Source organism: Miniopterus natalensis, chromosome 4 (assembly GCF_054644295.1).
Source record: "Miniopterus natalensis isolate mMinNat1 chromosome 4, mMinNat1.hap1, whole genome shotgun sequence".
Taxonomy (NCBI): Eukaryota; Metazoa; Chordata; class Mammalia; order Chiroptera; family Miniopteridae; genus Miniopterus; species Miniopterus natalensis.
The window spans coordinates 51,199,882-51,223,862 of record NC_142084.1 but is presented as its reverse complement, the minus strand read 5'-3'; the positions used below and the strand labels follow the sequence as shown (position 1 = coordinate 51,223,862).

Below are 23,981 nucleotides of genomic sequence, written 5' to 3'. Positions count from 1 at the left end.
TGTTCATGGAATCACATTCAACTCTATAACTGTCTGAAAGAATGCCAAAAAATGAAATAAGCTTTGTGGCTTCCTCAGAGATACTATCGAATAGTTTTAGATAGCTATTACTTAAATCAGCTCCAAAATGTGTTTTTATACCTTGTTTTAAATATCTACTTTTTTGTTTAAAATACTGAGTATTTACAAACATCCCCAACCACATTGAATAATGGTTACATAAAAAGTATTATTTCTTCTACTCTTTGTGATTTAAAGAGACCTGATGAATTGTTCATGGGCCTTTGGAGGTTACTGGAGAGGGATTTAATCAAAGAATAATGATTGTAGGACATTTTTTCACAGGGCTAAAGAGCAACTTTAATTCCCACTTCTGTTTCTGTAGGTATCTTTTCAGTACTCAGCTTGGCCTCTGAGTGCACCACCCTTGCTGCTGAACTGCCCAAAGTATCCTACGTAAAGGCCCTTGATGTGTGGCTCATTGCTTGTCTTCTCTTTGGGTTTGCTTCCCTTGTGGAGTATGCTGTTGTCCAGGTGATGTTAAATAACCCCAAAAGAGTTGAAGCAGAAAAAGCCAGAATTGCTAAGGCTGAGCAAGATGGAAAAGGTGGAAATGTGGTTAAAAAGAACACTGTGAATGGTACAGGGACTCCTGTTCACATTAGCACTTTGCAGGTAAGAATGAGATTATCAAACGAAAAGATTTCCCCCCATCATGGCTCTGTGCAGTGTCAGGAGAGACATACTGTTCTGTGGATGTAAAGGTTTAATAGAATTGGTATTCACTCATTATTTTCTCATAGATGAAAAGGAACTAAGTACAACATATTTTTTGGAAACAAATAGCAAGCACATAGGTCACAAACTAATTAAGAAAAAAAAGCAACACCTTATCAAATTTCTGGAAGACTTTCTACTGAGTTTAATGATCTACCTCTGCTTTGATGGTCACCATCCAATGTGGAGGTCTTGCCAGAACTACAGACCTCCTTACTGTTTCTTACTTGATAAGACTTACTGAAGGGCTGAAGGACTGTTGGGGAAGTTCTTACCTACCTACAGTGAATGCTTAGGGAAGCCATGCTCTTGATTAAATCCCCTACATGTCCCCATCAGTTTAGAGAGTTTCACATAGAACATGACACGCAGGCTACTTGCTCATTGGATGCCTTACCCATAGGGAAGCTATGCCTATAGTTTGGGATCTGTCCAGCCCAGCAGCGAGTACCTGGAGAAGAATTGGACAGGTTTAACCCCTTCACGTTGTCTTGTAGTTGGCCTAAGGTCTAAGAATAGTGGTCAATGTTTATAGATTCAGGTATTGATAAATCCTGGAGCAACAGGCTGCTTCATGGATTAGGGATAGCTGTTCACTTTCCCCAAAGTGTCTCTGATTGATGTCCTCTGGTTGGGAAGACAAATAAACTGGGAGATAATTTCCACTGAGCTTAGCATGGCAAATTCTCCAAGAGACTAATAGGTCAATAGCATCCTGCAACCTTGAAAATTTTGCTTGCTCTGCCTATATTCTAGCCCCATACTGCTCTATTAGTTTGTTGACCACTACCACTCCCCTTAGTTAGAAAAGAATATAACCCCATCCATTTACATCTCCCAGTCTTTTACAACTTCCTCATGTTTCCAAACAATGAATCCTTCCACCCTCTAACTGGACCCTGGTGAAGAGATCTGGGGATAGAAGCAAAGATGTTCTACAGAGCGGGTGTTGATTTCCAGTAGTGCTACAATCAGCTCCATTCTCTGGTGTGTGCTGGGACCTCAATAACAGCAGAAATTCTCTAGTAACACAGAACAGCAGTGTGCAGATGAGCGTGGAATATTAATATATTCTGTGGAGTATTGAGGGAAGGAGACACATGAGAACCATATTTTCAGAGTACTGTAGAACATATCAAGTTTACTTATGAACATAAGTGTAAAGAATAAATAGGATCCAGAATATTAGACTGAATTATATTATTTTAAATTCAGCATTCAAGCACTGAAATAATTACCTAATGAATAAAAGTTCAACATCTTTAAGAGCTTCTGTATTTTAATTCTCTATGTTCTCAGTTGCTATTAGAAACAGACCAGTGTGGATACTGAAATTGCTATGACATTTTGCTACAAAAGTCATAGAGTGATGCTTAGAGAGTGTAAATGTTGACCAGAAATTTTAATATCCAGAAATAAATGTAAATTACTCATTTCTTACATGCCCAAATGCAATTTCCAAAATTAAAGTTATAAGTATGTAATATTTGTATCCTCAGACAGGCTGCAAAATGATGTGTCCAATAATAAGTTAGCTTAATGTACACATCAAAATTACAGTAAATTAGTAAGCCTGATAAATTTATAAGACTGTTACACACTGACATATGAAAGAAAGTATAAAAAAAAGACATTTAAAAACATTTGCCTTTTTAATTTAGTGGTTTTGCTGTAAAAATGTACTTACAGTTTTGGTTTCAAAATGTATTTGTTCTAGTGTATTTTGTGTTTCAGAACACAAGCTTTTGTTGAGAAATTTCAATCAGAAAACATGTTATTTACTTTTAGACAGAATAACAATATTTATTAATGGAAGCATAATGAAATTTGGGTTGTAGAAAAAAATAATGCTAATTTTTAAATAATATTTCTCTTGCTAAAGAAAGGAATGATTAAAAAGTGTAAGAAAGATCAATGATTATTTAACTTAGCATTTAATAAGTTTTCATAATTTTGACTACATACAAAAATATAGCATTATACATTTATAACTGTCTAGGTTTTTGCTCCCAAAATTTTACTCCCTCAACCATTTTAATATCTTGGTTACTAATTTGTTCACTCAGGTATTTCTTTTTTATTCATTAAGTACAGTTGAAGACCTACTGTTGTTAATATCATCCTATTCTCAACTCCTAGTATGTGCCATGTGCTATTTACAACAAATGTATTTTGAATAAAAAACAAAATAGTATTCATGTCTATGGATTTAATAAATTAAAATATAAAAGCTGCTGTTCACTCATGAATAGGATAGTTGTTTCTTTATGGGGATATGTTTTTAAAGTTAAGGGTTGGTTTACATTTTGTGTAATATATGGAGTTTATTCATTTCTGAGCATATTTTTATCTTCTGTAGAAATACCATTATCACATTGAGATCATGCCTAAGTCTTCTGTTCAAGAAACATCATATGAGGTGATTTGCCTTTAACTGTGTATAGATGCAGACTGAAAAGGACCAAAAGGAAAATCTTAGAATGGGTCAGTGGGGAGAAAAAGGGACATCTGTAATATTTTAAACAAAAATAAAATTTTTAAAAAAAGAAAGAAAAAAAAATTTGAAGCATTAGGTCGTGTTTAACCGCATTTTTTATATATATATATAGTTTCATTATGATACTACCTCATTTTTGCTACTACTAAGTTTGAGAAGCGACAAGTTTATGTGAAAGTGAGACACATATTCATATGAGAAAATTATCCATTAGAGATTAATATAACCAAGATCACTTTTAAGAATGTGTTAAGTTAGGGTTACTGTTTTATTTACAAGCAGTTCATTTAATCCCTCTTCATGTGATATTATAATTGTTTTAAATAGTATTTATATTGTAAACTCTTTTGTACTTTCATGTATATATATGATAGGATACTTATGTGCAGAGAGTAACGAAAAAAGAAAGTTGTCTGTGTAAAATCTCTGATGAGTGGGGCAAGATGAGACCAGGCAATTAGTTAATGAATCATGAGCTATTTAAGGAACCTGAGGACTTCTCAGTAGGAAACTTAATCTTATACCTTATTTAGTTGTGTCACATCATTAAAAATTACTTCTGCAGTAAATAGAGATTCTCTCCACGAATGCACAAACACACACACACACACACAGCTCTACTGGTTTGTAATACAATAATTTTCAAATACATCTCTGGAAAAGGTTTTAATAAATAAATAGTTAAAAATTTAGTATAACCAAATTGAAGCTTTTTGGAGTGCTTTTCCATGTTCTAGTGTTACCATTGACGAAATTTTTCTTCTCTTACTGATATGTTTCCTATATTTAAATAATCTCTCTCAATAAACCTTCTATGCCTACATTTAAATAAACGATATAAATAAAATTATAATATTAAAATTGCTAGAAGAATCTAAGGATATGTTTATGTAAATTAAAGAATATGTTTGTGTAAATAAAAACAAGTAAAATTTTCTTTTATGTAAATAAAAATTTTGAAGTATTTACGTGTGACAAGTCATAGTATCATATAAATGTGGCTTCTTGTTTAGTTATTTACAGATACTAAAACCACACCTAAAGTCACATACAAAATATGACTTATAGTAAATGCATTTCTATAATAAATATATTTGGCCTTTTTTGTGAAAAATAAAAATAACTGATAAGTCATGCTTTCTAAGTTGACAGCTAGAGTTCTTTGTTTTGATGAGTGGACATAAAGCAAAGTTAGTGCATCTAAAGCTTTTAGAGTGGAGAATTCTAAAGGGAAAAACAGTGGGATACCCACAATGTTCCAGGTTTTGACAACTGCTCTGATAGTTTGAGGATCGTGCAAATATTTGGTATGTAAATTCTGTTCTCAAGTGGATTCCAATCAAGGTAATTATATACTCTACAAAAAAATCCACTGATACATGCTGAGACTCACACATTCCTCAAACAGCCCTGGACACCTAGAACTTTAAATGTGGTTTTCTGTCTGAAACAGAATAATCTCTGTAACATATAATCTGGCTGAACTCACAATTTCTTTAGATTCGTTGAGTGTGGTTGGCTAATTCAACTTTAGCCAACAAGTTAAAAATGCCTTTCACTAGCAAATCTTTGGTTCATAACTGTGATCATCTTTTAGTTATTATTTGTGAGTGTGGTTTAGGGACAACAGTCTGTCCCATTGGGGTGATAAATAACTTTATCATTTATAAACCGCCCTACTTGGAAATAGTGTCCATAAGAAAGTCAGTGGTTAGAAGTACGGGAAGATATCCATATAGTGTAGTAATATTGTCTGTGTTGTGGTTAAATATTGGATTTTCATTCATTGATCTTTCAATTGAGAACTCACAAACCTGGGAGTACCTAAGATAAGTGTTTATTTGCACTTTGATCCCTTAACATAAAATAAATTATCAAAGTTCATTCCATGACATAGCCCTTGTTATATAGGCCACATTTTAGAGTTAAATGCTCATGCAATCTGATCGTTTAATCAGTTGACCATTATTTTTAAAATACCCTTTTGAAGAGATGTGTTTTATAAATAGAAAATCCTACATACACTCTGTGCTTAATTTTCATTTCCAGGTTGGTGAGAACAGATGCAAAAAAGTTTGTACTTCTAAGTCTGACCTGAGATCTAATGACTTCAGCATTGTTGGAAGCTTACCAAGAGATTTTGAATTATCCAACTATGACTGCTATGGAAAGCCTATTGAAGTCAACAATGGACTTGGGAAATCTCAGGCAAAGAACAACAAGAAGCCTCCCCCTGCCAAACCCGTTATTCCAACAGCAGCAAAGAGAATTGATCTTTATGCAAGAGCGTTGTTCCCTTTCTGCTTCTTGTTCTTCAATGTTATATATTGGTCTGTATATTTATGATACATTGTTTCCATTTCTATTTAAAAAATCCCATTTCATTGTGACCAACCTCATTCATAAATGCCAATCTGTGAAAATTTTTGCATTTTCATAGCAATATATTGCATTTTGGATGCCATTTGATTATAAAAAAAATGTGGCACCTTAACTTTGAATGGCAGCATGGTCTTGTTACATCTGCTCTAATAATGATGTATATAGGTATAGCAAACTTATTGCTCTAGGAATAAATGGGGGATAAGCTCACTACATAAAGCTCAAACAATTCTCTCACTTAGTGTAAACTGCAAATACTTCAGATAATTCTGATAATAAAATGACATGCACGCTGAATCCTGCTATGATCACCATTCTAATGTATGTAGTATTTCAAATTTCCTTCCTTGTAACTTTCAGAGAAAGCCATCTTATTCTTGTATAATTTTCGATGGTATTATCAGAGATTAAGCAAAGTTATATTACACATTGTTTAAACTTTGTAAGTAGAAATATATCAGCTATAATTATGTGGGCACTGTGGAGAAATAAAGTTCATAAATTTACCGATTTATAAAATCAGCTCATTTTAAAGTGTGCCTGTGTTGTCAAAATTCCACATAAAAAAACAGTAATCATTTTTGAAGCAAAGGGATATCTAGACTTAATGTAAATTCATGCTGAATTCTGGCTTCTGATAAAATCAAAATAAAGGATAGATACATTGATTAAATATTTCTGATAAAAGAAATTGTATTTAATCCACATTAAAACCTAAATATATTTTCATGGACTTCATTTTGCTGATACAGAGTATGCACAATTATTGTGCCTTACAAAGAGTGATATATATTTTAAATTGGAATATAGTAAAGGATATGTGATCTCACATATTTAAGAAACCAAGAGGAAAATACCTTATTACCAGAAGTAACTTGAGTTGGGGCGAGGGCAGTGGGGGGAGCAGAATCATTTAAGGATTTTAACTTCTTTATTTTATTAAAATGCTTACATATTTTTAAGTAAAATTAATTTTTTTTCTGAATTCATTTATTTCTTTTCCCTGCATTTATTTAAATATGTTTTAAAATTTGTTACAAAACATTTAAAGATTAAGTAAATATTTTGTTTATGTTAGGCCTAAATTCTCTTTGTATTTCCTTTCTTGCTAAAAGTCTAGACTACTTAGATTTACTCATTGTATCTTGTTCCAACCTGAAAATAGGAACTTTTTAGTCTCTAAGACTCCCATTTCTTAGTAATATCACAGCCAATGTACCTTTTTATTTATCCACAGCTGAAATTAAAACTATCAGTAATTCACATAACATAAACGTAAGACCAAATAAATATATTTACATTGTTTAGAGAGTTTTGTTGCAGCTGAGAGTTTGTATGGTCAATTCTATAATAAAATATGTTTAAAGATTGTTTATGCAAATTGTGATATGTAATTTAATGCTATTTTATTGAAGATTTTAATTTTTAAAAGATGGCATATATTTGTTTGTACTGTTTTTCTTACAAACTTTTTTATTTCTTTGGTGTCAATTGTTACTTCTCTTTTATTTCTGATTTTATTTGGGTCCTCTCTTTTTTTCTTGATGAGTCTCATTAAAGATTTGTTAATCGTATTTATCTTTTAAAAAAACCAGCACTTGGTTTCATTGATCTTTTGTATTGTTGTTTTTTTTCCTAAGACTCTATTTCATTTATTTCTTCTCTGATCTTTATTCTTTCTTTCTTTTATTCTACTCACTTTGGGCTTTGTTATTCTTTTCTCTAGTTCCTTTAAGTGTAAAGTTAGATTGTTTATTTCAGATTTTTCTTGTTTCTTGAGGTAGGCCTGTAATGCTATGAATTTCCTTCTTAGGACTGCTTTATGCTGTGTCCCACAGATTTTGGGTTGTTGTGTTCTCATTTTCATTTGTTTCAAGGTATCTTTTGATTTCTTCCTTGATCTCATTGTTAACCCACTCATTGTTTAGCAACATGTTATTTAGCCTCCATGTCTTTATGAGTTTTTCAATTTGTTTCCTGCAATTGATTCCTAGTTTGATATAACTGTGGTCAGAGAAGATGTTTGATATGATTTCACTCGTATTAAATTTATTGAAACTTGTTTTGTGGCTTTACATGTGGTCTATCCTAGAAAATGTTCCATGTGCACTTGAAAAGAATGTATATTCTGGTGCTTTGGGGTGAAATGCTCTGAAAATATCAATTAAATCCATCTGATCTAGTGTGTCATTTAAGGCTGCTGTTTCCTTGTTGTTTTTCTGTCTGAAGATCTGTCCATTGACATGAATGGATGTTAAAATCCCCTACAATGACAGTATTACTGTAGGTCTTTCCCTTTATGTCCATCAAGGTTTGCATTACATATTTAGGTGTTCTTATGTTGGGTACTTAAATGTCTATAAGAGTTACATCCTCTTGTTGGATTGCTCCCTTTATCATTATGTAGTGTTCTTGTCTCTTACAATAATCTTTGTTTTAAAGTCTATTTTGTCAGATATAAGTATTGCTACTCCAGCTTTTTTTCCCCATTTCTTTTTGCATGAAATATCTTTTTCCATCCTTTTACTTTTAGTCTGTGTGTATCCTTCATTCTGAGGTGGGTCTCTTGTAGACAGTGTATATGTGCGTATTGTTTTCTTATGCATTCAGCTATCCTAAGTCTTTTGATTGAAGCATTTGAGCCATTTACATTTAAAGTGATTATTGATAAGAATGTATATATTGCCATTTTATTCTTTTAACTATGTTCCTTGTTTTTTCCCCCCCTTCTTCTTAAAGAAGATTCTTTAACATTTCTGGTTTGGTAGTAAGAAACTCCTTTAGCTTTTTCTTGTCTGGGAAGCTCTTAATTTCGTTCCATTTTAAATGATAGTCTTGCAATAACCAAGATTTGGAAGCAGCCCAAGTGCCCATCAGTAGATGAGTGGGTAAAAAAGCTGTGATATATTTACACAATGGAATATTACTCAGTCATGATGAAGGGGGAAATCTTACCTTTTTGACAGCATGGATGGACCTGGAGAGTATTATGCTAAGTGAAATAAGCCAGTCAGAGAAAGACAAGTGCCATATGATTTCACTTATATGTGGAATTTAATGAACAAAATAAACAACCAAACAAAATAGAAACAGACTCATAGATACAGAGAACAGACTGAAAGCTGTCATGGGGGTTGAGAATTTAGTGAAAAATATGAAGGGATTAAGTAAAGAAAAAAAACTCAGACACAGACAATAGTAGAGTGATTACCAGGGCAAAAGGGGAATGTAGAAGATAAAGTGGGGATAGATGGTGATGGAAGGAGACTGGACTTGGGGTGGTGAACACACAATGCAATACACAGATGATGCATCATAGAATTGCACACCTGAAACCTATATAATTTTATTAACCAATGTCACCCAATAAATTCAATAAAAATTTTTAAAAAGGTTTCCAGTGATTACTAAATTTTTAAAAAACTGGATATAATCTAATTCTCTGTAATTCTTCAGAACCCCATAGTTACAGAAACTTAGCCATTTGAATAGTTTTTAAATGCTACAATAACCCTCTTGATAGACTTCAATAACCTGTGAGGACCTAGGCAATAACATTTTAATGGAACTGTGATAGGAAAAAAATGTCTTGAATAAGATTTAAACAATTTAAAATTTTTCTTTATAATAATTATATTTGCTTATAATCTTCTTTACACTTGCAAATTTTATTCATATTAGTGAGTTTAATTTAGATAGAGTTTTAAATGGGAAATGTACCATATGGAAAATAGGCCTCATTATATAAGAATTTATTTGTTGAAAATAATGTGAGTGGATTTTTTTTTGTAATGTAATATTATTTTAAGACTGATTTTAATACTTAAATAGATATAAATAGCTATCCCAGGGTTAAGTGTGTATATATAAGTACAAATGTTACACTAGATGACGGTCATAACAAAGAAATACAATCAGTGTCCATTAACTGTTGCTTTATAATTGTTATCTCATGGATTTAGTCACATAGCCACAAGGTGTCACATAGCCTCAAAAATTGGGTAAAGACTATATGTTGGGGGATGAAGATGCCATTCAGATTGTGAGGAAGTGAAACATATCTTTCTAGGATCTACCTGGATATCAGTATGTCAAATTCAATGTCTCCAAAATAAAAATTACCTTCTCACAAGTCAGGAGGTTCTCTTATTTTCTATTTCTGTCAAAGCCATCACTATTCCAGTCACACACATTAAAGCTTCCTTTCTCACACCGTATACCCTTTCAAGTACCACACACTAATATAGATTGTCCCTCTTATACCTACCACCTTCTATGTCTGCTGACACTACCCTAATTCAGTTTCCCGTTCTATTACAGCAGTCTACAATCTCACTCCGCTATAACTCTGTTTTTGAACTAACTTTGTGATTTTTATTTTTTAATTGCACAAGTAATACATGAAGATCTTGATGTATTATAAAACAAACATGTATTTAGAGTAAGCACTTAAAGTTGATGAAATAACCTGTCTTCAAACTCCTCTCTTTTGCCCACAGCTCACCCTGTCTTGTATTTATCCAGACCTTACCCTAGGCATTTACAATCTCTACCTAATTTTAAATACAATCATCCAGGGTCTCTCTGTGAAATACAATCCTCAAAAATTGGGTAAAAACCATATGTTGGGGGATGAAGATGCTATTCAGATTGTGAGGAAGTGAAACCTTTCTCTTTGTCTATCTGCTGGGCCAACCCCTGCAGCTTTCCCTGGGACCAAGCACCCAAGCCCCTTCTGGCTATGGCAGTCACTGTGTCAGGATAAGGGGAGGAAGCTAGAGGTACCCAAAATGGAACTTCAGTTGTCTTGATGTCACCTTGTATGTTGAACTCCATAGCCAGCTGGCTATGTACAAAAAAAAAAAAAAAGATAATTTAACATAATGGGATTTAACATAAAGTGGATTTTACCATCTGTGTAATTTTGCAATTTATTTTTCATTTAATATGTCTTTATGTATTTCTGTGAGAGGACATATTAGATGTTCATAAATTTATCTTCTGCCTCCTAATATTCTATAGCATGAATGTGCCTGAGTTGACTTCTTTATAAGCACAAATTTTTAGTTTTTCTTTTCTAATACAAAATAGTACTACAGTGAATATCTTTGTGCACATGTATATCTATTTCCATGTGGTAGATGCCAAAAACAGAGCTTTTGAATAGAAAGATGTATACATTTCAAACTCTAACATGTTCTTCCAAATTTCCCTCCAGAAAGCTCCTAACATAGATTCTCACCATTATGTAGCAAGCCCTCACAGCCTAGTCATTTCTTAACCTATTTTATGTCGATGGCATAGTTTCTATTAAAATGTTTTTTGACATTGCTTCAGACTTTTTAAAAGGTTACAAAAATATTACACAGAATTCCTGTGTTTCATTCATCCACAGTCCCCAAATATCCTATTTTATCACACTTCCTTTATTTTGCTCCTCCTACTATGCGTGCAAGAGACATTTTTTTCCTGAAACATTTAAAATGTAGTTGCAGATATGATGTCCCTTTATCTCTATCTCTACACACTTTAGTGGCTGTTTCCTAAGCAAGGGTATCCTTTCATAACCACAAGAGTAGTACCAGGTGTCCACAGCCAGAAATTAACACTGATAAAATACTATAGAGATATTCAATTTGCCAATGGCCTACCCATATACTTATATAAATATAGTTTTGTTGTTGTTGTTTATACAGGATTCAATCAGTCTAATACATTTCATTTAATTGTCATGACATTAATTTCTTTAAAGCTGTGATCATGGCATTCTGCTCAAACATCTTTAGTGCCTTGTATTGCCCGATGAACCAAGTAAAAGCCTTCTAACATAAGATTTTCTTACTAAACGTTTAATTTATCTTTGCAGCTGCTTATCACAGTTCTCTGATCACATCTTAAACTCCAACTAAACTGCTTTTGAACTTTATGTATCACATTTAGCAGTGATAAGAGCATTAAGTTCAGCCAGGTTCTTTTCTTTCAGTTAAGTGGTAAATTTTATGTTTTACTATTTCTGTTGGATTAACATGTATGTCATGTCTTCAGATAGTCATTTTACCTCGTATGTTATTATTCAATGTTAAGTATTTTTTAGTTATATGGTTTTTATCTCTATTAAACAATAAAGTTAAAATATTCCCCATTACATATGAGTGCTCAGATTAAGTTGTCCTAAATACAACTCAATTTATTATCATCTATATTACTGAAAGTTTCAGTTTACATAAGTAGGTGGATATAAAATTTTAAAGTAGCAAGCCTAAGACGAGAAATAGTTTTAAATATTTTTATAACATTTAATCAAGGCTTTCTTGATGAATATTATTACCTTGCTTTATATCAGCAAAACTTCTTCCAATTATACTTCAAATCAAATGCGTATGTTTACACACTGTATCAATAATTTATCATTCACTAACTTCCACTCTTTTCTTTTTATGAAGCTAGCCTTAACATTTTAAGAGGCTAATGTAAAGATCTTTCAAAGTATCAGCCACATCAGTGGAGTAAAACTATTTTATGGACTTTCGTGTAATTAATATTAATGGACAATATGGATGTAATACTCAAGGTTTGTTACACTCTTAGTGCGTGTAAGTGCATACATGCATAAACTTGATATTTTATGTTTTTATACATTGTGCATTCTCTCTACATATGTATACATATGTATTATATACACGCATACATCTTATTTTATTTTGTTCTTAACCAAGAAGAACAATGAGAAAACTAATGAATTCCATTTCGGTTGGAATTTTTGTACTTCACTAATAAGTGCATTCTTACTGCCATAAGTATTTTTAAATTTCTCAAATCTCACATATCACACCCAAAACAGTTCTTTCTAAGCCTTCTCAGAGTAGAAAACTAAACAAAAAAATGTAAATCGGTAAATACTTGTTAAGTATTTAATATGTTAAAGGTTTTGTGTTAGCCAAAAATTGTAAAGAGGAATAAAACATGAGGCCCACTCTTAAATAACAGTCAATAGAGTGAAAACGAAAGATACGTTAAGTATGCAAATCACTATAATGCATATTTAAAAACACTAAAAAGAGCAAACTAAATCATTTGTCTAAAAGAAAAACACCTGTCTTAAAGAAAAATAAATAATACTGTAATAAAGCTAAAGAAAGGTCATTTTACTGTAGATCATACAACTTTGAAGATAGATGTTAACTAAAAGAAAAAATATGAGTTGTAAAGAGTAGAAATATTGTACTAGAAAAATATTAAAGCACTATTTGAATTTTTTTTCTAGTGAATGGAAACAATGAGCAGTAAAGCAAATTTTTCTTAGCTGATGATGTAATGCATTTTACCTAATGTTTGTTTCTTAACTAAAACTCCCATCTGATTGTAATCTTATAACTTGAAACAATTTTCAGTAAATCCCAATGTGCAGCCTGAGGCAATTGCAGTGCAATTAATATCATTCATAGTGAGGCAGCCAAAAGGAGGCAGAGCCCTCCACAGTTTAGCAAGAATTGCAAACTACACGTCCTTTCTCAATTACTTCATCAAACAGGGATTTTATTAGTCAATTAGCATTGCCTCACCCTATGCCATTGTTGACACGTAACAGAAAGACCATTTTGTGAAATGGTAAACAAGATGTAGAGGCAAATAATTTTAGCCTTTGAAAAGCTCAGCCCAGTTTATTGTATATTCTCAGGGATTTTTTTTTAAGTGTTTATTAGAGTTGGAAATGTAGCAGAAAGAAAATGTCATTGGCCAGTAATAAACATCAACTGCTTCAATCTCGTGCCATCTAGATTTTAGAAATCTCTTACTTAGGACACCAGTTAGGCACACAATGGCAGCATCTTATCTGCTTGCTTTCCTAAAAAATGGAAGCATTTTTTAAAAAATTAAGTCAAAATCTACAGGTTTGTCAGCTACAAAGATGATCTTTAACTTACTAGCTGAGAGAATATTACATGGAACTCATTAAGAGGGAATACCTAATAAATTCTGCCTTGGACTATTATAAAGCCTCTTTCTAAACACAGCTGCACTTTCCTGGTTCATTCATTTGTATAGTCAAAAGCTCTTTCATTCAAAAATCACTAGTTTCCAATAAGTCCACTGGCATCTTAGCAGCTTTCAAATTTCTAGATGAATTAATTTAAATGTCCAAATATAAATGTGAAAGTTTCTCAGTAATATATGTGGAACATACATTAAATAAAAATAATCTAAGGTTCTAAAATAAACAAAAAGCCAATATTGTATATAAACATATTGGAAAGCAGGAGAGGGTAGTAGAAAGACCCTTCCCTTGGACTGGAAAAATAGTACCTGGGTTATAGTTCTGGGTTAGCTGCTTACAACATGCAAATTCTGTCAAAAAATCCTTAACTCAGTTATCCTATTTTTAAAGAGAGAATAAAAATAATATAAGAATTACCAATTACAACGTGTAAGTCTGTCTTTCATAGTGGTTACAAGCAAGGACTTGGAAACATCATCTAGGCTGGAGTCCCACTTACTAGTGTAAATCTTGGAAAATTATTTTACATCTGTGAGTCTCAATTTCCCCATTATTACCCGGATAGTAATGAAAACCTCATAACCTTACTGTGAGGATTTAATCTATTATTAAATGTAAGGTGCTCAGCAGAGTTTCCAGCACATTGTAAGTGGACAACAAATTATAATTATTACCTCATTTTACCTCTTATTACTATCACTAATATACTATTTCTAGGACTACAACTACTTTTAATGATGTTTAAGTTTTTCAATTATTTTAATTAATTTTGGGAGTTAAGCTAAAAAAACACACTGACATTTTGACAACAGATGCATATTACTTCTCCCCTTTAGGTGTCTCAGCATCCGTCATCATTAAGGTCAATTTAGAATATAAAATAATTTAAAGATAAGAGTATTAACAGGAACTATAAATTGCATATTGAAATACTCTTCAAATGAATAAAAGAGTCTTTGGAATATTTACCTGGTGATACATAATTTAAAAATTAGGTTGTGTGCAATGCAATATATTAATGCTCTAAATTCTGAATCTACATATTTTACTTTTTTCCTATAAAACACAAAATGAATAAATGAGAAATTTCAATTTTTTAAAAATAATGAGAAGAATTTCCTAGATATGTAAAACATGCTGCATAAATTAAACTCAATCTCATCACTCATGCATGCTTGGTACCAACAAAAGACAATTAATGCTCATAATAGTTATCCCGGGAAACTGCATAATTCTGAAATTCTTTCTGAAACTGAAGAAATGCTAAATATGTTCAGTAGAATTGTAGTGCTAATACATTTTATTATATTCTAATTCTTTGAAGATAGATAATGCAACTATTGAACAGAATGGTTATTCTCAATTAATCAAAATATCCAAATAATCTGATTCTGTATAAATAATAATGTGTTTCATTCTGAACACATATTAAAAATGTATGTGGCCAACCTCTAGGTAATAAAATCATATTTAACTCTCCTTAAAGAAATATCTGTAAAATACTTGACACATGACAAGTATAATGCTGGGAAGGAACTAAAACAAATGTGTATGTATGAAATACATATGTGTGTGAATAGGTATAGGTGAATATATATATAAATATTTGTATGTGTATTTGCATATGTACATATATAGGCACATATAATATAATAAAATTAATTGGTGCTTTATTTGCAATTAAGACGTACTATATTTTTGCACTTTGGAAGGCCTGCTGTAGGGTACCTATTTTATGTATATATGGAACAGTTTCACATTAAGGTTATATTAGGAGCTCTTTGAGAGAATGCCTGTTTAAAGATCAAATAAAATGTGTGTGCTAATTGATACAAACCAGATGGCCCCCAGAGAAAAACTTAGTCTCAACAGATTGTTCCATTTATTTATTTGTATGCTATTCATTGAGAAACACTCTCATTCTTGTATATAACCCAGGTTTACTCTGACCCCACCTCATAAAATGAACTACACCCTCCCTCACCCCACCAGTCTATACATCAAGAACAACTCCTGTTCTCTCCACGCCAAATGGTTCTGAAAAGAAACACACCCAGTCACCCCTACTCATTTAGTCTAGTTCTTTTGGGTTTACACACAATACAGGCTAAATTTAACTTTCCACATAGGCCAAGTCACTCCTGTCCTCCAGGGGGGTTTGCCACCTGCAGAATATCCTATCTTAGTATCTATTCATGAGCCATCATTGATCACAGCCAAATCCCAACTCTTCTTGTCTTTTCATCCTTTCATCCCATGACGCAACCCTCCCCTGGTTCCCTTCTTTCCATTTGTTTCCTCTGGGCCCTCCGAAATGCCCTTGCCATTATAAAAGAAACTCCACATCCTTAATTACGCTTTATGCACTTCATTCCTTCCCCTGCTGTGCCTGTACTGAATCAGAACTCACCAGAGAACTGTTTAGGTTAGATATCAAACCATGAACGAGATATGAAATTGTATCTATTTCAAGTGGTGGCCCATGTTGAGTTTTCCTCTCCAGACATGGGGTATGGAACTGAAATTAGAAATTTCTTGCTCCCTAATAATGCTCCAAGAGTTTTTTCTACTTATGTGTCCTGGTCAGTTTGAGCTGCTATAACAAGCTACCCGAGACTGGGTGACTTAACAAACCATTATTTCTCACAGTTCTGGAGGCTGGTGGTCTGAGATCAGGTGCTAGCATGGCAGGGCTCATGATGAGCTCCCTCTTCCACATTTACAGAGGGCTGTCTTCTTGTGCTTTCCTCACATGCTGGAAAGAGATCTAGCTAGTTCTCTGGCCTCTTCTTGTAAGAGCACAAATCCCAGTCATGAGGGCTCCACTCTTATGACCTAATTACCCCCCCAAAGGCCCAACTCCAAATACGATCGCACTGGGATTACGATTTTGACATGAATTTCGGGAGGCACAAACATTCTCACCATTGTACTATGCAAAATACTTTTCTTTTGCAGTGTGAACTAGCTTCCTACATTATGCATTTAAATGTGTGTGGGTGTAGGTGTGGGTGTGGGTGTAGGTAAGATATTGAGAGAGAGGTAGGTATGGTGGGAGAAAAAAAATCAGAAGTATGGTCAAGGAAATATAATAATTACCTATATTTCAACCCTGAGAATTAAATCACTTTAACATTCTGGCATATTTTATTTGAATTTTGTTTATTTTTATTTTTTTATCAATAAGTAACATGTGAATATTTTATCTTATTTTAAAAAAACTAAAACCTTAAAGATAAACTTGAAAAAATCATCTCATCCAATTTTTTATTTTGATCCTCTGCAGTTATACCTAGAGGCAAGTATGATTATCAGTTTGTATCCCCCCAAAATTTCTAATATTATAAAGGAAAATTTACAAACATTACTTTTTTAAAATTCCATAAATGATATCTACCTATATGTATCACTCACAGCATCAAGTTTTCTGAGAGCTTTACACATAAATAACCAGATCATTTCATCATATGCATGTATCAGGATTGCCAACAGTATTCTTTTCTTGATGGAAATTGTGATATAAGCTACAATATAGAGGAACCTTGAGGACACTATGTTATATGAAATAAGCAGGTCACAAAAATATAAACACAGTATGATTGTACTTACATGAGGTACTTAGAGGAGTCAAAATCATAGTGACAGAAAGCAGAATAGTGGAATAGTGGTAAGATGCAGCTGGGAGTGGGGGTGGGGCATAAATAAGAGGTTATCATTTAATGGGTACAGAGTTTCAATTTTACAAAATAAAAAGTTATGGAAATGGGTGGTGATGATAGTTGCACAGCAATATGGATGTATTTAATATAACTGATACACATAAAATTATTAAAATGATAAATTCTGTTAGGATGTGTTTTCACCATAAACATATTGAAAAAAGGCAGGCATCAGGTGAAGGAAGGAAGGAAGGAAGGAAGGAAGGAAGGAAGGAAGGAAGGAAGGAAGGAAGGAAGGAAGGAAGGAAGGAAGGAAGGAAGGAAGGAAGGGAGGGAGGGAGGGAGGGAGGGAGGGAGGGAGGGAGGGAGGGAGGGAGGGAGGAAGGAAGGTCTAGAGTAAAATCTGTGTCAATTCCCGCATATTTGTAGACCCCTGGGACTATTGGTTGATGTCCAGTGTAATCAGACTTGCAGGTATGGATTCCTTTCCAATTGACATCAGGCACTTTCTGGTTGCATTAGCCATTTCATCAGATGCCAGATGACATGACATATCTCAATACATGAGTGCATGTCTTGAATACCTACATGCTCACATATTCATGAACTCATAAGCTCGCCATATTCCTACCTTAATTTTTCCATCCCCTTCTTAGATAGTAACAGTATTTTATTGGTGGGCATCTACATGACCCAGTTTATTTCTTTTTCTAAATTCCCACAGAGAATTTTATAACTTATTGCTCCAATGTTCTTTATTGTTCAGTTCTCTGGAGCTCATTTGCCTGAACATATAGCAAAGGTCTTTGGCTACAGCAATAGTCTATAAATATTCAAACACTCTTTAGGAGGACTTGAGCTTTAATTCTTCTTTCTTTTAATTAAACATCTGTTAGTTCTGTCTAATGTGTGAACTTGCCCTTGCTTCCTTCCATCAGAATTTTACCATCTGCTGGGCATATGGTGACTGATTTCCAAATACCACTATGGCCCTAAGACTGGGGACTTCGTAAGACTTGGAACTCCCGCCAATGATGAAGAAACTTACTTTTGCTCAGCTTGGAGAAAATAAGGTTCTGACTATATAATGATGACAGTAAGGAGTTCCTCAAAGGCCATAAGATCTATGCGCAATGAAACAGTCTACTCACGCATGTGGTACATCCCACTGAATTCCCCCTACCCTTGTGCTGCTCTTAAATTACCATTTCCATTTTATGAGTGAACTGGGCTGTGTTGCCCTCTCTTTATTAGAACTTCTCTGATATTACCTAATTCATATTTGAAATTTCTGGTCTTAGATTGATCTGCTACCTTCTTTGGTGGGCAAAGTTTTGATTAATATCCAATAATAAGCCATCAATATCCTTACAACGAGGCTAGAATTAACAGCTTTGTTAGTTCTCAGACCCAAAACTGGTGAGGCCTCAGCTGTGTAGCTTTATTAGAATTTTGCAAAAGGTTCTAATCTGTGTGTATTCTAGTTGCAGATACCTCTAATATAATATGAGAAGTTAGGTCCCAAGGGCCCGGTGGAATTGCATGTGACACCACTCTCTGTAACTATATTAATGCCTATCTCTTCTCAGGGCCCGATTCAAATTCAGATTTCCCTCTTTTTCTGTGTCCTTGAGTTCCCTAAGGTATCAGATTCACTCTGGGACTCACCTGAAGTTGCACCTTCTTGGTCTTGCTCTCTTTCCCTCTCTGGCTTCCCTCACTCCCTTACTGGTTTCTCCTGAGTTCACTTCATAAATCACTTGCATTTGAACCCTTGGTTCAGGTTCTGCTTCTAGCAAATCTGATTTAAGACACCTAACTATTAATAGCCAATTCTTGTCATCCTTCTGGGTAACTTTTGTGTTTTAGAAGAGGAATGGCAAATAGGTTGCATTTTCCCACCAGGTTCCCCTCCTACTTTCATTGTTGTAACTTATTACCTTCATTGCAGGTGTCATGGCACCGTTCCTGCTGTGCAGATGTGGCTTCAGAATTCCCTACAACATGCTTCAGAAAACTGCAGGTAAACCTCAAATGTTTTAACTTTTTAAAAATATATATGCTTTTATTGATTTCAGAGAAGGAGGGAGAGGGAGAGGGAGAGAGAAACATCAATGAGAGAGTATCATCAATTGGCTGCCTGATGCACGCCTCCTACTGGGGTTCCAGCCACAGCCTGGGCATGTGCCTGGAGGGAGCCAGACGGTGACCTCCATGTTCATCCATCAATGCTCAACCACTGAGCCACCAGGGGGGCAAATGTTTTAACTTTTTAACCTCAATATAAAACAACAACAATAAATAGTAGCACACCTGTCCTTTTAAACACTCAATCCCTACCCCCACTATTTAGAGAATCTTTTATGTTCATCAGATAAAATTCATGCTATATTCTTTGCTGCATAGTCTACTTATAAGTAAGTACACACTGATATTTCCTTTTCCATTTTCATCAAGGAGTTTTCAAGGGATTCTGCAGCTATGTGGTCAGAGAGTAAAAGAGCATGTTATTTTGCTATGTGGTGGATCATTGGGATATCTGAGAACAATGATCAGTTTATCTGGAGTTTTCCTCTTGCTTTCTGAATTACGTGAGCACTAAAATTGACTGTGGAAGTAAGTGCGTTGAAAGATGTGGTTCTTCCTTCTACACCTTCAGATAATAGCTTCAAATTAGCTTCCCTGGTGACCATTCTTTGAAAGTCAGTTCTCTCTTTATCATAGCCTCTGTTTAGTTTTTCTTTTATCATCACAATTTGTAGCTTTTTTGTAAGCTTGTGTATTAACTTGTTATCATTGGTCTTTCTAATTATAAGAAAATATTAAATAAGAATTTGGTAAGAACAGGGACCACATCAGATCTGTTTACCATTCATTGTATTTCCCAAAGTCCATTGCCTGGCACAGAAAAGGAAACTCAACAGATAATTGGTGACCAAATTAATGATAAATAAAACAGTAGAGGAAGAAACATATGTGATGGCTGGTCTGGATGGTAGATTGCAGAGGTAATTCAGAAATTGAGAAGCCCACGCTATTCCTCGCTACTACAATTTTATTTACACTGTAGAACAGTGCATCACATAGGGTTTTAGGAGTTGGAGACAATGTTGTGTTTACATCCATGGTCTATTACTTACTAGTTTAGGGCTACTCAAATTGCAGGACCTAGTTTGTTGCTCTTTAACATTATGTGTAATAGGGTTACCATGAAGATAAAATGAGGTAAAAGACTTAAATATCCACACATAGTAAGTACTCAATAAAGAGAGCTATTTCAGAACTTTCAGCATATATTTTCCTTTTTATATATTAGGACGATAGATGGAGTGGATTAGCACTATGCCTATATAGAATCCAATTATACAGTGACTTTTAAAATCCAGCAATGTTTTAAAATTATTTTATAAGTTGCCAAAGGAATATGAACAATGTCTTGACTGATAGTCTTGAAACTGTCCAGTGGAATGATGGGCTGGATGAACTCCAGTCTTTTACATCTGATTTTAGAACCAAGATTTTATTATTCAGATAAACAATTTTCTGACCATCAAAGCTCCATGGAAATTGATATACCATATATACCACATAGGAAATACAAACACCATTTAGAGAATGCCATGGGTATGTGTGGCTCCTTTAAATCCAAATTCTCCTGCTAATCTATGAAGAAACTTGAGCTGTATAAATTGTATTCTAGTTAACCTTAGCCTTCTCCCAGCTTGTCTTTATCATTAACTGGAAAGCAGTAGTTGAACTGGTTTCTGTGTATGTCTGCATTTGCAGAAAATGTTATTTGAGAAAGTCAGGTGTGTCTGTGCTCTGGCTACGTTGTTCCTACCTATTTGCTCTCTCATTAATTAACTCTAAAAGCTGCTTGGAAGCCAGGCGTGCTAAAGGTAGCCCATATCTGAGTCTGTGATTGTTTTTAGCCTAATGTAATATATTCTGTTTACATCTCATTCTGTTTCTACATTAAAGGGGGTTTTAATGTTCCCACAAGCATTTTAGTGAAGTAATTATTTTCCTGTCCCCTATTTAGAATTTGAAGATGGAAATTATTTTAATATTTAGAAATACTGCAACTGAAAGAGAATTTTGATGATTGTAGCACTGACCAAAGGTATAATAACAAATAGATTTTATTCCCACTCATGATTGTACGGAAGGTACACAGTACCCTTATTTTGCTAAATTAAATTAAATTAAATCTGACTCCATGTCCTCATTTCACCAGGGTGGTGAGAAATTCAATTTTGTCTTTTCTTAAGGGACCTTTCCTTTTCCTAGGGTCACATGGAAAACTGGAAAACTTAGTGATGCCTGGAAAATGGAAGACAGCACTCTAGATAGCCTCCAGTGCACCCAGTGGTTTTCTGAGACTTGTGATTTTCATATGTGAGCAGGTCTATCCTTCCACGCGAGCATGAGCACAGAATCCTTTGCCCAAACACCAACGCCATGGTTCTGCAGATCCTCCATCTCTCTGACTCTACACAGCACCCATTTTTTCTTCTATCAGCTCTTAAATACGTTCATATTTTCCCATGTTTTGTGAAGAACCCTTATAAGAAATCACCAAAACTAAAGTAAACAAAACACCCATCGCTAGCCTTTACCTTAAAGAAACTGCCTAGGAGATTAGGCCCTTCAGCCTTACGTTTTCTACTAACTTCAGAAACACACCCTTCAATTAGTGACAATTTAATCCAAAGCCCATTATATCTGACCCTAGGGCAAGGACATCCTATTGCCTCTAGGATTCAAAGGCCCACAAAACATTTCAAAAGGGGTTAGTGCAAGAGAGAAAATAGTTCTCATTCTTTAAGATTATTTTATAACAGAAGGAACAAAGCATCAATTATTTATCTCTATAAATTGTCTTGCCACTAATGGTACCAGGACTGCTTGACATTAAGATATGCTCTGTAATGCATTTCAATGGAATGTTAATGGCCCATCAGAATTAGGCTTTCATGTTTAATCTGACAGAAGTATTTTTCTAAAATTAATAATGAATTAATTATAAGATTGTGCAAATTTATAATTAACTTTCAAAATTTCAGGTGGTTGGTAAGATTTATTTGAGGGTTTTTTTAATTTTAATTTTTTTTTATTTTATTTCAGTAAGTAACTTTGATCTTTAGGTGAATGTACTTGAATAAAATGTACCCTAACTAGAATTTTTGCTTTAATGTCAGCATCTGAAACACATTTTGGGTTGCAACTTTAATGCATTCATCCATCCGAAACCTGTCATTGATTGTATACCAGTTAGACACTACTGCTGTTTCAGTGTTGGGGTGGAAGGAAGCAAGCATAGAAACAAAAACCAACTGAATGACAAAAACAAAAATTTATCTTTTTTGTTATGATGTAAGAAAACTTTATTTTTATTTTTTTAAATTAGCTATCCAGCCATGACGTATTTTTGCACAGTCACATAAAAAAAAAACACTAATTACTGTTACCAAAAGAAGAATGCTGAACAAGGATGTTTGTGGGCTAAAAATTCTTTTATGGAACTCATTAGCCGTATCAGACACAAAAATATTTATGACGTTATAAAACCTCTGAAAACAGAGGGTGTATTCAGTACAGTTCAGGGTTTATTTGGGCCTTCAACTACTTTCATGGCCTTGAAATTCTCTCAAGTTGTATATGTAGTGGCAAATGATGTTATTCTAAGTAAGTTTACAGTGTTACCAGAATTTATACAATGTTCAGGAAATAGCCTTTGAAATGAGTAGAATGCTATAGTCATAGCAAATTACATCTAAGTGATCAAATTAATTTAGAGGTTTCTAGATTACAGTAAGCATGTTTCTGCATAGAGTCATTGAAGTTTTTCTTTATTACAATTAGCCTTATATGTATCCACATCTACTCTGCTAGACATGCTTCTCTCTGCTCAGCATTACTTTCTCCCTCCTCCCCCAAATCCCACTACTGCATTCCTTCTCTCTTAGACATACAGATGGATTAAAGCTGGCCATGTGACCTAGGTCAGCCAATTAGGATAAACTTGGGAACATCTCACTGGAAAGTTGCAATCTAAGTGCTTTCTTCCCAGCTAGAAAACACCAGTTGCTGCAAACATAACATGAATTAATCTTAACCTTAGGCTAAAGTTGATCAAAAGAAAATTAAAGTTATTGGGTCATCCAAATCCTACTATAAGCCTAGAATTATGGTTCTATGAATCAATACATTTATTTCATTTTTAAAGCAAAAAAAGAAGAGATGCTTGGTAGAGCTTGGATTTTACAACAATGTGCACCACATTTGGGCATAGTGTTCTGACACATTTACTAATGTTAACATATAAGGAAGCCAACTTGACCCAAGCAAATAAACTACAATGGCAAGTTCAGGCTAGAGTGCAAGCTAACACTTGAGTCTTGAGACCCAGCAGACCCAATGGTATTTGAAGTACCTGGGAAGACACAGAGGCTAATATGGAGACAGTGGCAGAATCCAGTAAGGGAATCACAGGACTGATGCTTAGAGTTTGAAGTAAGACCATTCTCTTCTGGCAACCGTCTTCCATTTCATAAATAGCTTTTGACTTGCCACCAAGACCTGGTATATCCTAAGCTTCTGTCCAGAGGATAACACACGATTCAACAACCTGATCATTGCACCCTAAAGAAATGCCACTATCTGATCC

At 34.0% G+C, this 23,981-nt stretch overlaps 1 protein-coding gene across 2 annotated transcripts in view; it reads left to right on the top strand.

Annotated features, from left to right (window-relative positions):
- GLRB (glycine receptor beta) overlaps positions 1-7,832 on the top strand; it is a 49,481-nt gene extending 41,649 nt beyond the window's left edge. For both annotated transcript variants that reach the window (XM_016200318.2, XM_016200319.2), the window contains 2 exons: positions 386-675; positions 5,324-7,832. In XM_016200318.2, coding sequence (XP_016055804.1) covers positions 386-675; positions 5,324-5,620 — 587 coding nt within the window. In that variant the 3' untranslated portion in view covers positions 5,621-7,832. The remainder of the gene's footprint in view (positions 1-385; positions 676-5,323) is intronic.
- Positions 7,833-23,981: the final 16,149 nt, after the last annotated feature.